Source organism: Balaenoptera acutorostrata, chromosome 20 (assembly GCF_949987535.1).
Source record: "Balaenoptera acutorostrata chromosome 20, mBalAcu1.1, whole genome shotgun sequence".
NCBI classification, from domain to species: domain Eukaryota; kingdom Metazoa; phylum Chordata; class Mammalia; order Artiodactyla; family Balaenopteridae; genus Balaenoptera; species Balaenoptera acutorostrata.
Genome location: NC_080083.1, coordinates 2450486 through 2475602, shown reverse-complemented (window position 1 = coordinate 2475602; position 25117 = coordinate 2450486). Strand labels below are relative to the sequence as shown.

The 25117-nt window shown below is 45.3% G+C and overlaps 1 protein-coding gene across 3 annotated transcripts; it reads right to left on the bottom strand.

The window, feature by feature from the left end:
• Positions 1-87: 87 nt before the first annotated feature.
• On the bottom strand, positions 88-25013 carry TTC19 (tetratricopeptide repeat domain 19). Of its 3 annotated transcripts, XM_057536071.1 has the most exons (10): positions 24780-25013; positions 24582-24700; positions 22669-22779; positions 22173-22211; positions 21344-21400; positions 20969-21030; positions 18705-18799; positions 2743-2897; positions 1419-1581; positions 88-858 (listed from the first exon to the last, which is right to left on the bottom strand). In XM_057536071.1, exons 1-10 carry the CDS (start codon positions 24961-24963, stop codon positions 725-727), a joined length of 1119 nt encoding a protein of 372 aa, XP_057392054.1. In that variant the 5' UTR covers positions 24964-25013; the 3' UTR covers positions 88-724. The 3 variants fall into 3 exon arrangements, with proteins under 3 accessions (XP_057392054.1, XP_057392055.1, XP_007174172.2); XM_057536072.1 differs by lacking the exon at positions 22173-22211; XM_007174110.3 differs by lacking the exon at positions 24780-25013 and having other exon boundaries at positions 24481-24773.
• Positions 25014-25117: the final 104 nt, after the last annotated feature.

Sequence of the window (25117 nt, the reverse complement as noted above, 5' to 3'; positions counted from 1 at the left end):
AGGAGTGAATGCTCAGAGAGCAGGGACGCAGGGGGTCGTCACTCCTTGCCCTCCTTTTTTCACAGTCGTATATAAGCAGATGGTACATACAAAAACATACAGTTCGCTTTTATTTATAATCAAATGGGCGCTATACTTTCAAGTGCCTAATTCCCACTTTAAAACTTCATGCTGCTGGCAAGCCAAGATACTACTTTTTTACGCATTAAATCCCACACTGGGCTTCAGGAGATAGATTATAAGAGAAAATAACTCACCGTCATCCCCCTTTGCCATGAGACCGGTAGCTCTGGTCTGCCAGGTATTGATAAGAGAAGGCAGCAAATCAATCAGTGGACAAAAATCTTATGGGAGAGATGCCTGGCTGAAATAGCAGACCCCACCCCAGAGGGAAACTGGCCCCTCTCAATCTAGAGTTATTCTCGGACCAGCATGGACAGCACCTCACCAGCCAGCCGTCTGCTGCAACGGAAAGCATTAACTGACACCCGTCCGCAGAAGCAAAATCAGTCAGGTGGGGGGGCAAGTTTTCTTCGCAAAGCAAACGCAGCAGTGTACACAGCGTGTACAGCTTGTCCCCCAGCAAGGCTCAGGGGAGGGGACTTCAGTATCAAGGACAAAGGACTTAAGCCATTGATTAGGGTGCCACTGGGACTGGAATGAGAGGTGTTTGTTACTGTAAATTCCCCACAACACAGAAAGAGGGGTCTAGAGCTTGGGAAGGTTACGACACAGGTCTGCTTTTCCGTGACAGCTCGGCCAGCTCCTCCCTGATGTGCTGCACAGAGACCTCATCTCTCTTCAGCTTTGCTCGCTTCAGCGCTTCCTGGTAGACCTCTTCTGCTTGTGCGTATCGCTCTAAAATAACCCGGAGAGAAGGAAGAGCAAAGAAAATGTATGTTTCACCGTGATTCTGAAAGAGATTGTGAAGCGAAAGCACAAGCGATGGGACCAGTCTAGTTCATGGCATGCGGCCTCGTTTCGCCCCGTGACACCCGGGACCTCCCGGAGCCTTCCTGGCGCACTCCAGTGGCTAAGGCCTTCGCCCACGGTGGTTCGGGCGAGAGCCCGGTCGTTGCCGGTTTCTGAGCAGGATGGCAGAGTACGCCCATCGAGCTGCCGTGCCCTGTCGCACGAGCTCCGTGAGGAACAGATTAAGCTGCGCGTGAGACAACATTTAGAAACCTGTAAAGCACCACAGAAATAAGGTGCCACGGCAGACGTTTCCACCTCGATGTGCCTGATGGGCCGGCAGGGCAGGACGACAGGCGGGACGTGAGCCGGGCCCGACGGCGCCTCCCCTGCGTCTCTCCCCACTGGCCCGTGGGTTCGGGAGCACCCTGGCCTCACTGCCCCCCTCAACGCCACGCACCCCTCCCGAGGCCGGCCGCCCGCCCGCCCAGCCCCGCGCTCCGCACCTCCGTGCGTCAGCACCGCAGCCAGGTTGCGGAGCAGCACGTGGAGCTCAGGGTGCTCCCCCTGCCTCGCCAGGTCCGAGGCCCTCTGCGCGTGAACACACGCCTCGTCCGAGCGGCCCTGCGCATCCAGGCTGGCGGCCAGGTCGCTCAGCAGCACGATGGTCTACACAGGGGAGGAAACACAGGCAGCTGCTGCTTGCAGACACCTCCACAGCTCGAGCGTCAGCGCGGAGTCTGACGAGCTGTGGGTGCACTGAAGGGGTCGCCTTGCCTGGCCGTCCAGCAAAGGTCAGGGCGTCAGCAAGTCGGGTGCACTGATCATTCCCACTGCACAGCATCAGCCTGACCCTCTGGAAAATGATACAAATCTAGACACTAGGTAACAGGGTGAATATTACGTATGACGCTAACTAATTATCAAAGGAGAAGCAGCAAATGAACAATAACAGCAAAAAGAAGTGACAGAATCTGATCCCCTTCTGTTCAAGGTTCAGCACCCCTGAGAAGCCGGCCTCGGAGCCGTACTGTACTACGACGTCGCTCCTGTCCTTCAGGAAGAAGAAGAGGCCCGCCACTGCTCTTGCAAAAGTTCCCACGAGTCTACAAAACGCTGTGGCGCTAAGCACGGCGGGCCTCACCGCCACCTCCACTTCAGGCCCCGGTTCTAGTACCTGGTGATTCGAATTCCATGTCTGTCGTGCTCTTAACTTCTCAGCGCTACCCCGTGAAGGGGTGCTCTAAACCCCCGCTCCTGAAGATAACTCACAGCCCAGCAATTTGCCCTGCTCGTCTGCTCGCAGCCCTGGGGCATGTGCAGTCCAGTTAGAACTTTCATGTCCTAGGCTGGGGGGTACCAAGCATTCACAAAGGGACCCATTTCTTACCTCTTAAGACAAAACAGATGATTTACCGTTCTAACAGAAGGCTCTGCATGCTGTGCTTAAATTCTATGTCAGTGGTTTTTAATTTTGTTTAATGCAGTCCCACCGTCCTTTTCCCCCTATGTTCCCCTGGCATTTTATCGGTGGGGCTCAGGAGGTGAGGATCTGCATGTGTTAACCTGTTCCTCGTAAGATTTTCATAAGATTCAATACCTAAAATACCGTGCTGTGCAAACCAATCCTCACGTAAGCCCTGCTGGGCAGACCCAAGTAACTCAGCAGCAGCCTCAAATCCTTCTAGAAACAAGCAGTTGGGCGCAGGGGAGGGGTGGTCGGGCACGAGGAGGGGGATGTACCTGGGCCACCTGCTGACTATCTGTCCCCATTTCTTATTTCTGGATTCTGAAACCTTGTCTTACAGTCCTTCTGTTTTCCTCCCTTACCTGTGGGTGTCTTTCTCCTAGTATTTCTTCAGAAATCTGCAAAGCTTTTTCATACATCCTTTGTGCCTGTGATGGCTGCTTGGAGAACAGAAGGTAGCGGGCATAGCTGTCTAGGCACATGCCCAAGAGGAGGTGGGTGTTGGCTTTCTCTTCCACTAGGAAGGAAATAAGAGCAGTGCTGGGATGTAACAAGTACAGTGCAGAAAGTGAGGCAGAGACGTGGCCAAGCTGCCCTGATCATTTTTCTTATTACCAAGACCCACACTGATTGTTTCACATCACTACTAAAGAAGTACTCCTAACCTTATACTTTGCTACACAAAGGTGACAATTCAGGTGGATTAACATCTAAACTGGCTCCTGGACCCACCTGTGTGTGTTGGGGAAGGGGTGGAGCGTCTCCACACCAACAAGCAGTTGGTCACCAGCAGGGTATCTAAGAATCCAAGTAAATTCTGACACCATCCACCCAGAGTCCACAGGCTAACCCCCTAACCCGATTTCAGACGCAAGTCCGGGTCGTCACCTGTGCTTGTGAACAACTGGCTGTAAATCAGAGGTTCCCCAGGACTCCCTCCCTCGGGTTCAATTAGTTAGCGAGAGTGGCTCACAGATGACTAGATCACCGGTTTATAAAAGGCTGTAACTCGGGAACAGCCAGATGGAAGAGGCACAGGGCAAGGTGTGTGGGAAAGGGCCTGGTGCTTCCCTGCCCTCTCCAGGCGCCACTGCCCCAGCAGCACCCCAAACCCCATCCTTTGGGATGCTGATGGCGGCTTCATTACAGAGGCTTCATTCATTCATTACAGATGATTCAGTCACTGGCCACTGACTCACTTTCCAGTCCCTCCCCCCCGCCCCGGAGGTCGGGGCTGAGACTGAAGGTTCCAACCCTCTCATCTCGTGGTTGGCTCCACCTGCAACCAGCCCGTCCTTAGGTGCAGTCCAAGTCACCTCATTAACATAACAAAAGACACTTTAAATCACTCCCAACACCTAGGAAATTCCAAGGATTTGGGAAACTATGAGTAAAGACCAAATATTTTTTGTCATCTGAATGACCAAATACATATTTCTTATAAAACACAATACTGCAATATCCAATTAAATGACGTCTGAGTCCACACTTAGTTTCAAATTTTAATCTAATATTATTTAGCGGAACCAGGTGAAGATAAACTCAAAGAAGAAGAAGTTAACAACAAGAAAAAGTCTAGGGCCAATGAAGAAGTTTTCAGGTATGAAAATAGCTACATACATACAGAAAGGAACCAGAGAACACTCAGAATCCTGAAATGGAAAGTCACGAGCCAAATTTAAAGAACAGCTAATCCATTTTTTGAAGAACAGTAAAAGGCTGCAATGATACGGCACCTCCCAACACACGCAAGAAGTGACTACACGACGTCTGAAAAAGAACAAACTTCAAACACCTAATGCCGTGTGAGAAGAACCAGAGAACAGACCTAGGGACCAGTATCTAAAAGCAACCTGCACAAGTAAAGACTCAGGAGAGATGACACAAAAAAATGTGGCAATGGTGATGAACTAGATCAAAGGAAATTTTGCAAACAGCTCAGCTGAAAGTAAATGTTTACACAAAGGACTTGAAAAAGAGGTTCCCTCAGATAATCTTCTGTAACACCATTATTAGACACCCAAATGAAAGGGTTCAGACAGGTTTCTTTACCAGCAAAGGTACTCACACCAAATACCTCTCCTTCCATATCATCCAAGTTTCAGAAAACTTACAAATGGGATAGAGAATTTAAAGACTATGTTACCAAGTAACAGTATGACCAATTATTGAAGAGACAGTTTACATAAAACAATGCAAATAAAAATACCTACTGAAATAATATCTGAAGGTAAGAGTGAAAAAAAAATGTTTTTCTTCAAGTAGAAATCCAAAGTTATTACTTTGGCCTAGTTATATACAAAGGGTAATGATAATCATTTCCTTAAAATCAAATTAGGAGTAGTTTTAAATAGATCACCTTACAAATTTATTTTCAAAAAATATAGATGAAAATTATTTTTATAAATGTAGAAAGTATATATAAGTTTATGGATAAATATAACCAATATAAAAAAGCAAAACGTTAAGACGGCACCAAATAAATACCACATGTGAAGATACCATATTTCTCTATTAAAAGGAAATGTTGAAACAAAAAAATATATCTCACTATGAGCACTCTTTTTAAAATGCTGAGCAAAAGCTTATAAAATCAGCAGCAGTTTAAGATCCACACTATTGGGAGATAATGTAATGGACAAAGGTCCAGGTAAAGACAGACAAACCTCTGTGCTCTCTTCACTTACTAACAAAGGTCCAAGGAGATAAGCTATTTGTAACAGACTGAGAATATACAGATACACTAAAATCCATGTTCTTGGAGAACATTTAAAAACAAAAATATTTACCATATACCAAAACTATCACAAAACAATGTATAAATTAATTATTCCAATTCTGGAAACTGTATGTTTCAAACGTGACTACTGAATTATATTTCTGGAATGTGTGTTAATAATTCTCTTTAGATATTTCTACATTAACAAAAGCATGCTCTTTTTACATTTTACAATTAGAAAATATGTTCAACACTGTAACTCAAAAGTACAAGAGTAAAGTGACAACTCTAGTAGAAAATTACCCCTGATATCCGTAATGGAAATTAAACTAGAATGGCAGAAAAGATAGTAAAGCTTTTTAGAAAGAATAACTGATGAGGTAAAATTTTAGCTGTAATATTTTGTCATTGTTAAGAAGAAAATACATTTTAAATTCATAGCACATTCAAATCGTACTAACAAAAAAAATGAAAAAAAATTTTAAACAATATACTTCTCTAAAAATAGGACCAAGGGAGAAATAAAAAGACTCCATAATAAAACCTTTAGCACACTGTCAAGTTAAAAGTTCATACCTTTAGTAAAGTACCAAAAAGAGTTCCTCTTCTAACTAATAACAATTAAAACATGGTTCTTTGAAATATTAATATAAACACTGTTAGAAATTAGACAAGAACAAATCAGATAACCTGATAACAGCTGAGAAATAAATTGGGATCGTTTATACAGAGCTTCCCCCAAAGGATTACTGGAATCTGAGGGGGAGGGAAGCATACTTAAATCTTCAAACTTTAGTTGTAAATAGTTCTTTTTCACAAATTATTCCTAGGAGAAAAAGATGAGCTACCTAAAAGCAGTCTGTGAAACAAACAAGATTCATCACAGAAATCTGTACTCAAAATATAAGCAAACTGAATTCTCAAATGCACAAAGGATAAATGCACCAAGCAGTTTTTGTTCCAGGAATACCAAGAATGGCTCAGTCTACTTAACGTATCAGTATATCAAATTAGGTTTGCATAAATGCAGACTAAAAGGAGTTTGGTAAGTTACTGGAACAATTATATGCACTTAGAAAAACAGGAATAGGGACTCCCCATCAGTAAGAAAAAGAGCATCTCGAATTTACGAAAACGTGAACACAGGCATCTAGCTCCCCCACCCACCACCAATAATAATCTAGGAAAGTCTACAGGGTCTTTGAACCTAAAGGTGTTTGCCACCCATGTTCGAGGAACATCCTAGAATTTCTGCTAAGCTGAATCTCTCATTACCTAACCGATTACCCCATCGGCACTTCCTGAGACCACTAATGGGATCAGTGGAAGGAGTTTTTGGTTCCAGTAACATGACTGATAATCTGAAAACCCTTCTGCTTCAAATATTAGATAAATTATAACAAATATCCTTTTACGTGTACAGCTGAGTTCCCGAGAGAAGGAAATCCCAAGGGCCAGAAATCAGAAATAAGCTAAAACCCGAAGTGGAAAGCATGTGTGTTGATGCAGGAGAAGCCCAGTTCTGGTTGGTTCTGTGGGTGGCCTGAGTGTCTCTGAATCCAGAATTGGATTCTTCACCTTGTGCAGAACAGAGAACTAGATGTGAAGCCCCTGCATGAAACCAGGATGTTCCCCAGAGGCTGCAAGAGAAGCCTGAACGGCCAAGCCGGGATCCAGAAGGGAATGATGACTGCGTGGAAAGCTGTATCACAGGCCTGTGCACACGCAGTGTGATGTCTAGATCTATACCATCCATTTAGGCTCGGACCCGAGCGCCTGGAAGAAACAAACAAAACCAGCCTGGAGACTCATTTCTCGAACCCCGCTGAAGATGAATTTATAACCCCAAGTAGGTAAGCCTGAAGATGCATCAGAAATGGAAATCAGCAGACAATAAAACGGAGGTCTTGCCCTCCAGATAACTGAGTGATCCCAGACTATCAGCTAAGTAGGGCCAAATGCTGACTCAGATGCCAGGTATGCTCCACCGCAGAGCCTGGCACTGGCCCCTCCTCTGCCTGTAACTCTCCTCCCTCAGCGATGACCACTTGACTTACTCCCTCCCATTCTCCAGGTTTCTTACCAGTCGGGCCTTTCCTGACCCCTCTATAAATTACTGTACCGCCCCACCTCTCCCCTAAATACATATTTCCTCATAAAGTTATCTATGTAGCCCTTCGTCATCTTTGGATATGTTATTAAGTTAGTGGATAGTGTTTATTGTGTGTTCTTCCTCCACTAGAAATTGAGGAGGTGTCCTTCAGGTTTTATTTACAGCTGTATCTCAGTGCCTAGTAATACGCCTGGCATGTCACAGGCAATTTCATCAGTTATTTCTTGACTGACTGGTTGAATGAACGAACATATATAAAAAGAAATGACTAGAAACGTGAAGGTACTGAACTAAATATGGAAGATACAATAAAACTAAAAGTTTTAATTACAGAAGTAACAACACAACACGGCATATATCTACGAAAGCTCAGTACAGAGATGTCATTACAAACCAGTGAGAAATGGATGCACTAATAAAACAGTCCTGAGCTAAAATCCATGCTTGATGGAGGGAAAGAATCATATCATTACCTCACACCATATTACAAATAAATTCCATGTAATTGAAGACTAAATGTAAAAAAGCCAAATATTTAGAAGAGACTATCTTTCTGACCTTAGAAGAGTGAAGGATTTTATTAAACAAGACTCAGAAAACACAAACTATAAAGGAAAATATCAAAAGATTCTATTACATTCAATAGAATTAATCATTCAATCTCTGTCAAATGCCCTAAAGTGCAAAGACAAGGTCACAAAGAGATAATGTAACCAACAAAATAGATGCTCAAAAAAAGATGCTCAAAGACATTAAGCTGAGAACTCTTACAAATCATTCAGAAAAAGACAGCGCTTCAAACAAATAAGCAAAGGGGATAAAGAGACAGTTTTCAGAACAGGAAATCTGCATAGCCAATAAATACATGAAAAGATGTTCTGTATCTCACTAGTAATCAGAGAAACATACACTGAAGCCACAATGACACTCCATCATATCCACCAGATCATCCAAAAATTTGAGTCCAATAATAACAAAGATACAGAGCAACAAGAATGCTAACACATTGCCACTGAAAATGTAAACCAGTAAAAGCACACTGATAAGCGATTTGGTAATGTCTAGTATTTGCACCCCAGCAATTCCACTCCTAGGTATACCCCTAGGGAACATCCTGCATGTGTGCACAGAGACACAGGTCCAAGCATTATTTTCTACAGCAAAACAGGTAGAACCTACATGTCCATCAACAGGAGAAGTGAGTACATGCCCACAAGGGTGTCAGGGCCACCTCTAGCTGTATCCCTCCTTTCCAGGATGGAAAAAAAGCACAACCTCACCCCTCACCCCCACCGCAGGGACTAAGTAAAGAAAGTCATCCCTTCTGGACAGACAGACAGCGTGGCAAGCGAACAGGGCCTTTATGCCAAAAAACCCTGATGCTTTAAGTATCAATGAGGATAAATCTCTGCAATATGATAAGTGAAAAAATAAACTGCAGAAACAATTGTACAGTATGATGCCATTCATAAAAAGTTTAAAAACATATTAGTCCGGGGCTTCCCTGGTGGCGCAGTGGTTGAGAATCTGCCTGCCAATGCAGGGGACACGGGTTCGAGCCCTGGTCTGGGAAGATCCCACATGCCGCGGAGCGACTAAGCCCGTGAGCCACAATTGCTGAGCCTGCGCGTCTGGAGCCTGTGCCCCACAACGGGAGAGGCCACGATAGTGAGAGGCCCGCGCACCACGATGAAGAGTGGTCCCCACTTGCCGCAACTAGAGAAAGCCCTCGCACAGAAACGAAGACCCAGCACAGCCATAAATAAATAAATAAATAAATAAATAAAAAATAAAAACAAAAAACAAAAAAAAAACATATTAGTCCATAAAAAGTTTAAAAACATAAACATATTGTTTATTGATGTATACAATAAACAGGCATAAGAATGATAAAGACTAAAACCAAGTAAATAGATGGTTTACCTGCTAGTTACATCAAGCAGGAGTACACAGGGGCTTAAACTCCCCCATCCCTGCCCCAATCATCACCTGAAGCATATATGGTAAAATACTTAGACTTGACAAAGCTACAGGGAAAGTGTACAGGTGTTTGTTAAAGTCTCCACTCTTTATTTTTGCTTGAAATCTTAAAAAAAAAAACAAAACCAAAAAAAATGCACCAGAAGAAGAAAAGGACAGAACTGACTTTTCTGAATAAGTCAATAATATGGAATACACACTGGAAAAATTCCCAAAATACAGACAAGAACCTGAGAGGAGAGAATAAATTTATACTACAGAACAGAGAAGAAAGAGTCCAACATACAGGTAAACGACACTCCTGAATAAAAAACCACAGCAAAGCAGAACTGTAGCAATAATCAAAGGTGCACTACAGAAGCTCAAGAGAACTGGATTTTAAAATGAAGGGTCACCACAAACCAGACAAAATTCATAGAGACCAACCCCCTAACCTTATGCTAAAAAGCTTCTGACACCTACAAAGTAACCAGGCAGGAGAAAACAAGTTATCTACAAAAGAAGGCAGGGCTTCCCTGGTGGTGCAGTGGTTAAGAATCCTCCTGCCAATGCAGGGGACACGGGTTCGAGCCCTGGTCCAGGAAGATCCCACATGCCACGGAGCAACTATAAGCCCGTGCGCCACAACTACTGAGCCTGTGCTCTAGAGCCCACGAGCCACAACTACTGAGCCCATGTGCCACAACTACTGAGCCCGCATACCACAGCTACTGAATCCCACACGCCTAGAGCCTCTGCTCTGCAACAAGAGAAACCACGACAATGAGAAGCCTGCGCACCACAACGAAGAGTAGCCCCCGCTCGCGGCAACTAGAGAAAGCCTGTGTGCAGCAACGAAGACCCAACACAGCCAACAAATAATTAAATAAATAAATAAATAAATAAATAAATATATAAAAAAGGCAAATAAGTTGGCCTCAGAATTCTCTGCAAAAAGTCCCACTAGATCTAAAATTCCAGATCACAGAGAAAAAACAAGTGAGGAGAGGTAGGAGAATGTTAAATTGTAGTCACCTCATCTTACAGAAGAAACTGAAAACAGAATTTTTTTTCTGAGTCAAATATGTCTTTTAGAAATTTTTAGGTTACCCTTTAATAGAACTGGAGACCATAGATGTGTCTTCCTTTCAAAATATAAATGGAGGTTTAGTGAGAAAATCGTCCCTATAAGAGGGACTTGAAGGGGCTTCCCTGGTGGCGTAGTGGCTAAGAATCCTCCTGCCAGTGCAGGGGACACGGGCTCGAGCCCTGGTCCAGGAAGATCCCACATGCCGCGGAGCAACTAAGCCCATGCACCTCAACTACTGAGCCTGCGCTCTAGAGCCCGCGAGCCACAACTACTGAGCCTGCGTGCTGCAACTACTGAAGCCTGTGAGCCTAGAGCCCGAGCTCTCCAACAAGAGAAGCCACCGCAATGAGAAGCCTGCACACCACAACAAAGAGTAGCCCCCACTCCCCACAACTAGAGAAAGCCTGCGCGCAGCAACGAAGACCCAATGCAGCCAAAAATAAATAAATAAATAAATTTATTTTAAAAAAAAAAGAGGGACTTGAAAATATAAGAAATAACAGGGGCTTCCCTGGTGGCACAGCGGTTGAGAATCTGCCTGCCAATGCAGGGGACAAGGGTTCAAGCCCTGGTCTGGGAAGATCCCACATGCCGCGGAGCAGCTAGGCCCGTGAGCCACAACTGCTGAGCCTGTGCGTCTGGAGCCTGTGCTCCGCAACAAGAGAGGCCGCGATAGTGAGAGGCCCGCGCACCGCGATGAAGAGTGGCCCCCGCTTGCCGCAACTAGAGAAAGCCCTCGCACAGAAACGAAGACCCAACACAGCCAAAAATAAATAAATAAATAAATTTAAAAATATAAATAAATAAATAAATAAATAAATAAATAAATAAATAAAAAAGAAATAACAAAAATGGAAAGCTTTTAATGTAAAAAGTTAGACCAAATATCACTTTCAATTCTAACTTTAAATAGGTTTTAAGATTCTCTACCACAAGACAACAATACTCAGATTAGGTTAAAAAAATCCAGACACAGCCCTCTACAAAACACATACTGAAAACAAAATTACTTAGAAAGTTTAAGAGTAAAATACAGTCAACAATGTAAAACTAAAGTTTGTGACAAATACCTGAAGTAGGAAAAAATCACTTTTCTGATGAAAGGATAATTCACAATGAAGATATATATATCCGGGGCTCTATACAGCATAGAAATATGTATAAAGAAAGAACTCACAAAAACGAAAGTTCTGTCTAGAACTAGACAGAATCAGAAGAGCTGAACAGCACTGTAAACCAACCCGACCTGACAGACGTCTCCAGAGCACGTCTCCCAGCGGCTAAGGGACGTACTCTTCTCAAGCGCATACGCAGCATTCCCCGGAATAAGCCACGTACCAGGCCATGCAACAAGTCTCAGTAAAATGTAAAAGGACTGAAATCATACAAAGCATGCTCTTTGACCATAATGGAATGAACTTAAAAATCAACAACAGAAGGAAATTTTGGAAATTCACAAATATATGGAAATTAATCAACACACTCCAAAATGTCCAAAAGATCAAAGAAGATATCACAAGAAAAATTTTAAAATATTTTGAGATATATGAAAATAAAAACACAACATACCAAAATTTATGGGATGCAGCTAACAGAGTAGAGGGAAATTTATAGCTGTAAATGCCTACATTAGGAAAGATCTTAAATCAACAACCTAATCTTCTACCTAAGAAACTAGCAGAAGAGCAAAATAAACCCCACAGCAAGCAGGAGAGATATAAAAGATTAGAGTGGAAATAAGGGAGGTAGAAAACAACAAAAAAATTAGAGAAAATGAAACCAAAAGGTGGCTCTTTGACAAGGTCAACAAAGTCGACAAAAACCAGGAGAAACTATAAAGAGTCAGGAAGGCCCTTCATAATTAAGAGTGGTAAACACAGAGGAGCTAAACCACTTGATAAACCAGGTTAGCAGATGCACCGCATTCCAGCAGCCTCCTTCAGGGTCCTCAGTGAGCCCCGGCCTCAGTCCTAGAGCATGCAGTCCCCGTAACAATGCTGTAAGGCACGTTCTACTGTTTCTTTACTGTATGCATGAGGAGACTGAGGAGGGATGAGTAACTTGTCTAGTCCCACTGCCCTTCCAAGTGGAAAAGCCGGAATTCCAACCAGGCGCCAGACTTCAGGCACTCATGAAACCAAATATGCCACCAGAAATACTTCAACTCTCCAGAAGTGTTTTACTGAAACTATGAAAATGAATGAAACTCTCATCTCAAGGAGAGGAGGAAGGAATCAGTGGGAAAACTCTCTTAAAAAAAGGAAATAAATCCACAAAATTAAAAACTGGGAAAGGAATATGATCCTGAATACACAACAGAATATTGTTAAGTTATGCTTTACAAATATAATTCCTAAGTAAGTTTCTTCCAGGAAAATACAGGTCTCCAAAATTCTTTCACCCATGCATTCACTTATTCAACAGGTGTTTATTTAAGCTGTGCTGTTGGCACTGTCCTAGGTACTGAAATCAACTCAAGAAAATGGAAGAAACTGAAATGTATTAAGTAACCGAAGAAAGAAGAAAAAAAGCTGCCAGCGAATCAACTCTAAAGGAGATCTGAGCCATGTGCTTTCATAGATCCTACAGCTTCCAAGGACTAGATCACTCCATGTAATACCCCACACCTATTCCAGAAAACACAGAAAGCATGCCAATTCATTTTATCACATTAATACAATCCTGTGATGAGAAGCTCAAGAAATACACTATGGATCTCACAAAACAAAATAAATGTGAAAGTCTAAATAAAATATGAGCATTAACTATTACCCAGCAGCATACCAAACAATTAACCAGTTACCGGCAAGCCTGACTTGCTCCACACATAATAATACATCTTCTCACATGGTCTTGCACCAAATCAGATACAAGACAAAGTTGTCCAGCACCACTGTTACTTAATGTTCTGAGGTTATGGCCAATGAACTAAATTTAATAAGGGGAGGGAGTAGGGACACAGAAGTATAACTACCTGAAAAAAGACAATTATCATGACCTCCCAAATCTTTAATTATATATCTGGAAATAGTGTGAATATCAACTCAAAAGCAAATAAGTTTAGTAAGGTGTCCATTTAGAATCAAATGTAACAAAACAGCTGTCAGATCTACCTGAAAAGATCTGTAAGCAGAAGCAGACCACGCCGCTGAATGGGAAGACGGCATGATGAGAGCAGAGCTGCCGTTGGTCTCAGCCACCTTCCTCACATGATTCAAGTGGACGGGGTTCCGAACCTCTGTTAGGAATGGGTCCTGATCAGTTTTAGCCAATCATGCTAATGCCACTTCTCTTGCCAAGGACGGGGTTAGAAATGCCATATAACCCAATCTGGCCAGCAAGAAGTAAGCATAAATCTAGGGGGGGACTTCTAGGAAAAATTATCTTGATTCTAAGAGAAACATGCAAAGTGGACGCTGTCATTTCTGGATGAGATTCCTGGGATCTGACAGTCACTTTTCAACCACAAGGAAAGCGTGAAGAGAAAGCCAGCACACTGAGAGTGCCAGTGAGGATGGGGAGACCATATCCCTCAGGACTTCAGTGAGCCATAAAGCACTGCCCCCTTTCACTGAACTGCCAGTCACATGACAATAGTGTCCTCACTGCTAAACTTAATTTTGTTGAAATTTTTTGCTATTTGTAGTCAAATGCTAACTAATTCAGATGGCAACCTCCCCAAACTAATTTATAAACATAACACATATCTAACAATTCATCCTCAAAGCACTTTGGGGAGTGAACAAAAAGATCTAAAATTCACATGAAAAATATCTAAAATTCATGTGGAAATTGAGTGAAAACCAAATGGGAAAAAATTTTGCAAAAGAAGTATGTGTGAGACCAGTATCACCATGTAACTCAAATGATATCACCTAATTCAGACAACATATACTGTTATGAGTCATCAGATGAATAAATCAGAATGGAAAACCTTAAAAGAAACCCAAGTATATACTAATTAATATATTATAAGCACATAATGATGATAGATTATTATCTTTAAGAAAGCAGTTACCAGGGACTTCCCCAGTGGCGCAGTGGTTAAGAACCCACCTGCCAATGCAGGGGACATGGGTTCGAGGCCTGGTCCAGGAAGATCCCACATGCTGCGGAGCAACTAAGCCCGTGCGCCACAACTACCAAGCCTGCGCTCTAGAGCCCGTGAGCCACAACTACTGAAGCCCGTGTGCCTAGAGCCCGTGAGCCACAACTACTGAAGCCCGTGTGCCTAGAGCCTGTGCTCCGCAACAAGAGAAGCCACTGCAATGAGAGCCCATGCACCGCAGCGAAGAGTAGCCCCCACTCACCGCAACTAGAGAAAGCCCGCGCACAGCAATGAAGAACCAACACAGCCAAAAGTAAATAAATAAATAGATAAATAAATAAATAAATTTTTTTTAAAAAAACTGAGAGGGACTATATTTCTTTAGAAAAAAAATTAAATTAAGAACAATGTAGCACATGGGAATTCCCTGGCAGTCCAGTGGTTAGGACTCAGCCCTTTCACTGCCATGGCCCGGGTTCAATCCCCTGGTGGGAGAACTGAGATCCCACAAGCTGTGTGGCCTGGCCGGAAAAAACAAAACAAAACAATGTAACATGTTTTCTTTACTGTATAACTAGTAAAAGGTAAAAATCATGTTTATAATAGAAATTAGTTTGCTCTGACAAGACTCCCTTCACCTAGGCAAAGGAAGTGCTTTCACCATATGCTACTAAATTTTTAAAAAATCAGGTTACAGGGATTCCCTGGTGGCGCAGTGGTTAAGAATCTGCCTGCCAGTGCAGGGGACATGGGTTCGAGCCCTGGTGCAGGAAGATCCCACATGCCGCGGAGCAAGTAAGCCCGTGCGCCACAACTACTGAGCCTGCGCTCTAGAGCCCGCGAGCCACACCTACTGAGCCTACGTGCCACAACTGCTGAGCCCGCACGCCTAGAGCCCGTGCTCTGCAACAAGAGAAGCCACCACAATGAGAGTCCTGTGCACCACAACAAAGAGTAGCCCCTGCTCGCCGCAACTGGAGAAAGCCCGTGCGCAGCAACGAAGACCCAATGCAGCCAAAAATAAATAAATAAAATAAATTTATTAAAAAAAAGAGACCCAATTTAAAAAACAGAATCAGGTTACAAAGAAGTCATGTACAGTGTGACTCCTCATTTGCTTATTAAAATGTAAATAGCTAGAGGAAAACAAGCCTAGAAAGACATACACCAAAAAATAAACAGGAGTTCTTAGTACAATTATGAGTGATCTTTATTTTCTTCTTAATGCTGTCTGAAATTTTCTTCAACACTCTCGTATTGCTTTTGGAGTCAGAAAAGACTGCTTTATACTCTTAAGCAACTGTCTACAGTCAATGTATAAATGAAACATAGCAAGGGTGTGGATAGTTCAAAAATGACTTCTTTGACAGGTAGAACCTGTTTTTACATCTTTTGTGAATTTCTTCAAAGCACTTCCACTGCACTGACATTTGTCAGTGTTTGTTGGGCCTTTTGCCCTTTTGCTCAGCAATTACTGAGCCTGAATTATGTAGTAGGCACTACTCCAGGTCCTAGGGATTTAGCAGTGAACAAAACAGATGAAGGCTCTTTCCCTCTTTGATAGGGAAGACAGACACTAAAAACGCTTGAACAAAAATGAACTTTAGCAGCGATACAAGCACACAACACACACACAGCTGCTTCCCAGGGTGACGAGGCAGGGGAGGAGAGAGGTTCAGAAGGCGCGCAGGTGGGAAGACCGGCAGACTGGCCCCCTGAGCAGAGGCCTGGATGAAGACCACTGGCCACGGAGACAAGAGCAGGTACGAGGCCCTGCGGCGGCACTGAGCTGGGAACGTACAACAGCGAGAGAAGAGCCGGGTGGTGAAGGTGGAGGGACGGTGTCAAACAGGCAGGTGGGGGTGGGCAGTAAATCCTCTGAGGGAATGAAGGGGAGCAGGGAAACCTGTGGGGAGACGATTACAGGAGTCCAGGCAAGAAGCAATGACGGCCTGGACCAGAGCGGTAGGGCAAGAGGGTGAGACGGCTGTGACGTGGATGCCTTCGGATGGCTGATTCAGTGCAACTTGCTGGTGAATTACACGTAGGGAATGAGGAAGAAATCACAGATGATGCTTAGGTTCTTGGCCAAAGCACCGGCTGAATGGTGGTGCCACTTACGAAACGGGCTGCCGTGTGAGAAACCAGTTTGTGAGGGGCAGAAATCAAGTGACCCATTTCGGCGGGGAGGGGCACTATAGGGGTGGGGGGTAAGAGGTACAAACTATTCGGTACAAAATAAGCCACAAGGATATACTGTACAACTGTACAACATGGGGAACATAGAGCAAATATTTTACAATAACTACAAACGGAGTATAACCTTTAAAAACTGTGAATCACTATACTGTACACCTGTAACATATAACATTAGACATCAACTATACGTCAACAAAAAAAAGTTAAATCAATGCAGGAAAAAAAAAAGAGAGACCCATTTCGAACATGTTAAGTGTGAGACGACCATTAGGCATTCAGATCAGGATGTCAGGTAGACAATCTGACCCACGAGTCTGCAGCTCACGTACGGGCGGGGGCTGAAGATGTAAAACTGACATTTAAAGGTATGGGACTAACTGCTGTCTCCTAGTGTGTGAGGGCAGAGAGAAAACAGAAGTGGGCCAAAGACAGCCCTGAGGCCCGCTACCTTTACAGGTGACCCGGGGAGGGCAAGGGACCAGTGAGGTGTCCCAGAGCCAAGCGAATGAAGGGTTTCCAGGAGGAGACAGTGATCACCCAGGTTGAGCTGCTAGTAAGCAGAGCTGGTAAGATAAGGACTGAGAACTGGTGACCTTAATAAGGGGGGCTTCAGTGGAGTATGAAGGAGGAAAACTGAGTTATGTGCAAGCGACAGCGGGAAGACCCGTGCGTACAGAAAACTCTTTGAGGCCATATGTACTGCTTTAGGGACAACAGAGTTGGCCGCTGTAACTCTAGCATCATGCTAGCTCTAGGCAAAGAAGAATTGTGAAATCAGAGCTACTGAATGAATGTCAAATCTGAAAATTCCCAATACGTCAACCCACATTAAGAAACCCGAATGCATATGAAAAGATGCTCAACATCATTAGAGAAATGCACATCAAAACTACAATGAGGTACCTACCACCTCACACCAGTCAGAATGACCATCACTAAAAAGTCTACAAATAAATGCTGGAGAGGGTGTGGGAAAAGGGAACCCTCCTACACTGTTGGTGGGGATGTAAGTTGGTGCAGCCACTGTGGAGAACAGTATGGAGGTTTCTCAGAAAACTAAAAATAGAGCTACCATATGATCCAGCAATCCCACTCCTGGGCATATATGCAGACAAAACTATAATTCGAAAACACACGCACCCCTCTGTTCACAGCACTATTCACAATAGCCAAGACATGGAAACAACCCAAATGTCCATTGACAGATGAATGGATAAAGGAGATGTGGTACATATATACAATGGAATACTACTCAGCCATAAAAAAGAATGAAATAATGCCATTTGCAGCAACATGAATGGACCTAGAGATTATCATACTAAGTGAAGTCAGTCAGAAAGAGAAAGACAAATACCATATGATATCACTTATATGTGGGATCTAAAATCTGACACAAACGAACTTACCTGTGAAATAGAAACAGACTCGTGGTTGCCAAGGAGAGGGGGTTGGGGAGAGGGATGGACTGGGAATTTGGGGTTGGTAGATGCAAACTATTACATTTAGATGGATAAACAACAAGGTCCTATTGCAGAGCACAGCAAACTATACCCAATCTCCTGGGATAAACCATAATGGAAAAGAATATTAAAAAAGAATGTCTATATGTGTAAAACTGAGTCACTTTGCTGTATAGCAGAAATTAACACAACATTGTAAATCAACGATACAAAGGAAGGAAGGGAGGGAGGGAGGAAGGAACCCAAATGGCTGAGAGCCAGAGAGCGCCCCGCCCACCCCATTCTGTTCCCAGCATGATTCTTCATGCTCTTCCCTCCGCAATGAGGACAAACAGGCAAAACATGAGCTTCGCTTCCTCTCTCGTATCTGGTGGACACTGGGGACCAACGGTACTTAATTAGCGTTGTGACTGGTAGCTGAACCAAGAGACAAGAGAAAAAACTTCCCTTTCTGCTCCCCAATTTTCCAGAGATGATATATAATAAAAATCAACAGATATATTATGAAGACGTCACCACGGGGTTAAAAAAAACAACAACAACCAGTGGTCAAGTCATTTAAAGAAAGTATCTAATTCCAAACCCTCTGAGACCTTAGAAACAGCCACAACTTCCAAAATGAGTAACTTTCCCTCCCCCAATTCAGATACCTTTCTGTTTCTTTTACCGCAGCCTAAGAGTGAAGCCCTTTGTGGCAAAAAAGGCAACTGTCCAAAAAATAGTCAGGTTTCCCTACCTGACAAAGTGTCTTCTGATAATTCCTTTTCTCTTTCAATTTTTTCCTCTAGAGTTGAAATGCAGAATTCATAACCAGCAAGAGCCAATTCCTGCCTGTAAAGCAAAGAGCATCAATCAGCTGTACACCTTTCACAAAGCGCTCTTCTGTCCTCGTTTTTCCAGCTCAGGTTTACATTATCAAGTGTAAGACGGGAAGAGGGAATTTTGTTTAAAGTCTCTAAGAGGTGTCAATCTGCCCTTTCTCAAGAGTTTGGGCTTTTTTTTGGTCACCTAATTAACGTTAACTTAAGACAGAGTTTCAATAACCGACATGAGCAGCCGTCCCCTCACCTCCCACTAACACGGTTCAGAGGGGCCAGCTCCTCCACGCGTGAGAGCCTCACCCCTGCTCAAAGTGATGCGCTACCAACGGAGGCGAGGGCCCCTGCAGTAAGGGTTCTAACTGCTGACCTCACTCAGTTTCTGGAGGTCTGTTAGCTCTACACTCCTCCCAAGCTGCAGGTCTTGGATGCAAGTTTCCTTTACAGAAATGGAACTCCTAGCTAGGGCACGAGAAGGCATTTAGCCCCACTCTCAGGACCTCAGTCAACTGGAGAGGGCACCCAGGCAGCAGGGAGACTGACTCTGGACAGAACAAGGGTCATCTGCTGGTTTCTACAGAGACGCACAGAAACACGACATAAACTCTGACTCCATCCACAAGCTCAACCCTGGTTTCTGCTCTTCCATTTTGGCTCTTAGCTTCTCACCACAGGTGGCACTACCAAGCTCACCTCTTCTCCTCTCGTGCTTTGCCAGATGACCCCGCTGTTCTACTGTTCTCAGAAGAACCAAACCTTGGCAGGAGGGACCCTATCCGATCAGGGCACGGAACGGGGGGGGCTGCCCACAAGGCATCCTGAGTCACAGCAAAATGTCTACCAACGACCCCTCCCAACTCGCATCAGCCTTCCTCAGCCTCAGGACCCGGCCACACATTTCCTGGTCTCATGCGCTTCTTAATAAATCAAAATGAAAAAGCACTTTTGAGTAACTTCCAGGCGAACTACTAGTGGGTACTACACAGCGTTCACCTCTTCAGAGACTACGGATGTGTCTTACCCTCCACTGTCACTACCTCTGGGCTGCTTCTTACCCTGGGAGTTCATACCCCACCCGTAGCTAGCCCTGTTGGTCACCCGTCCAGGGAGACTGACCAGGCTGCAACGCTCCCCTGCGTGGACCAACCGCAAAGCTCCTCTAAGGACTCGAAGTCAGAGCCCCTCAGAGGCCCTGGCCCGTCTAGTGCCCAACCAAATGCCCGGAGACGGACTGGGTCCCGCTGAGAACGAAGGAGCTGCTGACTAGAGCAGCAGGGACCAGCGCCAGGGCCCCCGGCCTCAGTGCGCACTCTTCCTACAGCACCAGGCTTGAGATCACTCCAAACTTCTGGTACCCACCTTCTGCAGCAACGATAAAGCAAAGGAAAAGCCAGGCTTACTTAGGTCGTTCCTTAAATTTACCCCAAAATATAACTCTCTAGAGGAGCTCTCTGCTTACATCCTCGGGTTTCTTCTTTGAACCCCACCTAGAGAAGGAAGGTACCAGGCCTCTCTCATCCACGGCACACACCCGGATTGTCCCCTAAAGCCTTTCCTGTGTACCCGCAGACTCTTCCTTCTTTGTAACAACTTAGACTCATCTAACACTTTTAACTCAGCACTGCTTTCTGGTCCCACCTGCAGGTCTCTCCTCCACTCCTAGGTATTGTTTCCTAAAACCTAGCTACCAGATAATCTCTATGGGCTTTAAAAGCTGCTTGCTGAGCTAGCCACTAAGACACTCCCACAGCAACTCTCTCATCATTTAACTTTATACCTAACTTCCTGGTTTGCTGATCCTTAAACCAGCAAAATACATTATCCCCAGCAGCCTCTACAGTGCTCCCTCCTCTCCTAGGAAAAGCTAAACTAAGGTTCTAAGTACAACTTCCCTTCCCCGTTCAAGTAGGAACAGAAAACTTGACTAGATTTGTCACGGTGCAGCCAAAGGTATGAGGGCTGCATGTCCCGCTCAGCAGGCTAATGGAAACAGCAGGGGCAAACCCAGAAAAGACTCAAGATTTCAAAGATGAGGGATGGAGCACTATGAGTGCGACACCTAAGTTTTGGAGACCCAGGTGATTAGCAGGTAAATGAAAAGTATGCAACATCCCAGGGTCAAAGTTTTGCCCACAGCCCTACTCCTTGGCTGCTTCCACACCTAGATTCTGACTATACTTACCTATTCTGAGCAGCATAAATAGTGGCCAGCTTTAGAGAGATTTCTATTATCGCATTGTCTTCCTGTTGGGAAAAGGAAAATGAAGGAAATTCATAACAAGTAAAATTTCCTCATGGAATATTTCAGATCAACTTCTAGACTGACTTTGACCTGAAAGCCATAGTCTTTAGACTTTTGGAGCAATCAGGCAACTGTGAATTCCTCAGGTACCATGCTTTTGCATGAATGAAAGACTGGCAATTTTTATACCAGTCTTAGGGAAAAAGAATTCCAACTCTTTGGCCAAAGCACACGTGAGGGCTGGGTGGAGTTTATAGCAAGTAAGACTTCTGAGAACTGCTTCGGCTAGGGAGCAATCCTACATCACGCCCTTACCTGTTGCATGCCCCCTCCAAGCAGGTGACTCATTGTTGCTTTAAAAAGTTTTTCCGCCTAAAAGCATAAGGAAAAGATTTTTGTTTTATTTGGGTCCCCTATCCAGATGACCCTGGATTCTAAGTACTAGTCTGATGTACCATTCCTTGAAAAACACAACACACACACACACACATACACACACACACTGACACATATACAAAGAGAAAGGTAACCTTGTGGTGGGAAAACAGACTAAAATACCAGGACTGCACATCCTCTGGGCACCTTGAAAACTATTCTGTGATGAGTAGAAACCAACTTCAGAAATTAACTTCCCTTCCAAACCCACTGTGGCAGAGACTGGAAACTATCCTCTAATATTCACCCTCCTCTCCGTCTTTTTAGTTAGACTCTCCTCAATTTCTACCAGGTCAAGCCTCCTTTGCAGTTAGGTGTGGTCATATGATGAAGCTGTGGCCGAGAGATGCACGCAGAACGAATGTGAACAATCTCTAAATCGTATTCTATAAGGAAGCTGCTTGCCCTCCATCCCCTCCTTCTTCCCTCCTGCAGGCTGGAGGTGAGCCAGCTCTCTTACGCAGATGAGGACATATCTCAGAAGGAACCTGGGCTTCTGGGCCACTTCATGGAGCAGAGGTACCTGCCCATCTTCAGGGTTTAGCTACCTCTGGACTAATGCATTAAAGGGAAATATGCTTCCTTCTTATTTGAGTCACTCTATTTTGGGGTCTCTTTGTTACAGCAGCTTAGCCTGTACCCTTACTAACAGAGGTTCCTTCATGCTACCCCTTCACAAATTCATGACATTACAAAGTGATTTACTTACATTTTCAAGCTGACCCCGTATAAATGCTAAGTTGGCCATCTGAAAATTAATTACAAGTTGTTTTTCAGTTTAGAGCATTGTATTCCTACTTACTTCAAAACCTTTAAGCTGAAGACTCCCCTTTGCTTTCACCCTCTAGCTAAAAAAATAGTCCAGAGAGAAAAGTATGTCACTGATCTGCCAGTAGCAAAGTACAGCAATGGTGTGAGAACAAATATGCACACAGACTTTGATGATGACAAACCAAATCTAGACCCACTCTTCACTGAAGAAACAAATATTAGTGATATTCATTTATTTTCTGTCTGGGATTGAGGCGTCTTGTAAGTGACACCCCAAGAGTAATAAAAATTGAAACCAAAAGAAAACTTAGTAAAAACAAAAACCAAAGAGCTTCAGGGCCTGCTGCAGGTCAGGAACATGAGTCAGGAGCCTAACACCCTTCTCCTGCATCCACCCTTCATCATCAACGGCTCAGACTGGTGAGCGGAGTTACCAAATCGTAAGTGTAAGTGATGGCCTTCTTGTTATCACTCTTATAGGCAAGATGAAGAGCATCATGCAGAATTAGCTCTGCCTCTGCTGGCTCATCTTTCATGATGCACAACTGAAAAGAGAAAACAAAGAAAATAACAGAAAATGAAATATAAAGAAAGCAGATGCCTGTGCTACCACACAGAGGTGGGTACAGCTACATATCCCAACACACAGAAGGAAGTTATTCATTCATTCGTCACATACTGACTGAATTCCTACTATGCACCAGGCACTATGTCTACAATGGTGACAGGGAGTTCAGCTTCCCCTGCAGCTCTGTTTGGCCACATGACAAAACTCTGGCCAACAAATGCAGGCAGCAGGAATGTAAACACTTTTTATCAAATCTTATAAGGAAGCTGCTGGCCCTACATCCTCTTTCTCTCTTCCTGCAGGCTGGAAGTGACCCTGTAGGACAAGTAAGCTTAATGACAACTAATGATAAAAGCTAGGAAGAAAAGCAACAGAAAGGAACAATAAGGGGTCCCCCTGAATGGGAGTCAGAGAAGCCTTCCAAGGAAGTGACAGTTAAACTGAGGTAAGAAGGAAGAGAGTCAACCAAACAAGGAATTGTGAGGAAAATGACCCAAACAGAGAATAGGGAACAAGCAAAGGCCCTACAGGCTGAAGAAAATGGTTCTTCAAAAACCAGTCAAGGGCTTCCCTGGTGGTGCAGTGGTTAAGAATCCGTCTGCCAATGCAGGGGACACGGGTTCGAGCCCTGGTCTGGGAAGATCCCACATGCCGCGGAGCAACTAAGCCCATGCGCCACAACTACTGAGCCTGTGCTCTAGAGCCCACGAGCCACAACTACTGAAGCCCGCACACCTAGAGCCCGTGCTCTGCAACAAGAGAAGCCACCGCAATGAGAAGCCCACGCACCGCAACAAAGAGTAGCCCCTGCTCGCCGCTACTAGAGAAAGCCCACGTGCAGCAACGAAGACCCAACACAGCCAAAGATAAATGAATAAATTAAATAAAAATGAAAAGAACTAATTAACTCGTTCTAAAAAAAAAAAAACTCAAAAATGAAAGGAAACAGATGTGAAGGGAGGATGGCGAGCCTGACGATGATTGCCAAATAGGTAGGCAACGCAGGGTGGATCGTGTAGGGCCTCACAGGCCACGGCAGGGAGTTTGGGTTCTATCACAAATGCTGTGGGAAGTCATTCAAAGTTTATGGACAAGGAAGTGATACGATCCGATTTACATTTAAAAAATCACGCCGGCTGCTGCATGAAGACTGGGTGGCAGGGGGCCAATAGGGCAGACGAGACGCGGAGTTAGGAGGCTGCAGCAGCGTGGCCAAGGTGACAGCAGGAGAAACAGAGAAAAGGGGGCAGATCTGAGAAATATTTTGGACTTGGTGGCAAAATCCAAAAAGGATCTGTTGCTGGACTCTAAGTATATCAGAAGGTGGTAGTTAGGGACCACAAGTTTTAAGAATGACTATGAAGCGTCCAGGCTGGAAAACTAGGTAGGTGGCAGTAAAGAGGAGATGGTGAAGGGAGGTGTCGGCGGGGGGGCACTTAAGATCAGGGGTTAGTCTGGGGCAGGTGAAGCCCCAAAGAGGAGCTGGCACGTCGGCACACCCCGCAGTCTGCGGGCATCAGTGTGGACGTTGTTGGCCAGGTGGCGGCAGTCAGCCCAATGGAAGAGACGCGATAACCCGAGGAGGGGGAGAGAGAGGACCAAACCGCGCACGGCCCGCATTAAACTGCACCATCAGGACGCCACACGTGTACACAGTTCTCCCGACCAGCGCTCTCACCCCCAACGCTGGCTAACTCCGCTGCCCCCGGCGCCTCCTCCACCTGCACTGGAGACTCCGGGCCTCCGTCCACCGGTGTCACCGTCACTGCAGGCCCTCACCTTGGCTCGCTTCAGCAGCTGGATGATCTCGGCCTCGGCGTCCCCGGCCGCGGTCCCGCCCGCGCCCTGCCGCTCCCGCTCCTGCTCCGCCGGGGCGGGCCTCGAGGACCAGGCGAGAGCTGCAGGAAGGGGCGCTGAGGTCACCGCGCCCGGCCCGGCCAGCCCGGCCCGCCCAGCCCGCGGGCCCGCGCCCCTCACCTGCCAGCAGCGGCAGCAGGCCCGGGCCCAGGCCGCGCGGCGCCTCTCGGCACGGCGGCACGACCGCGACGGGCGCTCGGCCTCCCGCCGGACCCGGCAGCAGGCGCGCCGAGCGGCTCCGACCCCGCCGCCCCGCCACCCGCAGGAGGCCTAGGGCCAGGCCCGCACCCAAGCGCCGGTACATGATCGCCCGAGTCCTCTGCGGACTGCGGACTGCGGCCCGGGCCGCGGAAGTCCCGCCCCCGGAAGTCCCGCCCCCGGCGGTCCCGCCCCCGGCGTCGAGCGCCCGCCGATTGGCCGGGGCGCACGCGACGTCACCGCGTCCGCCACGCCTCGGT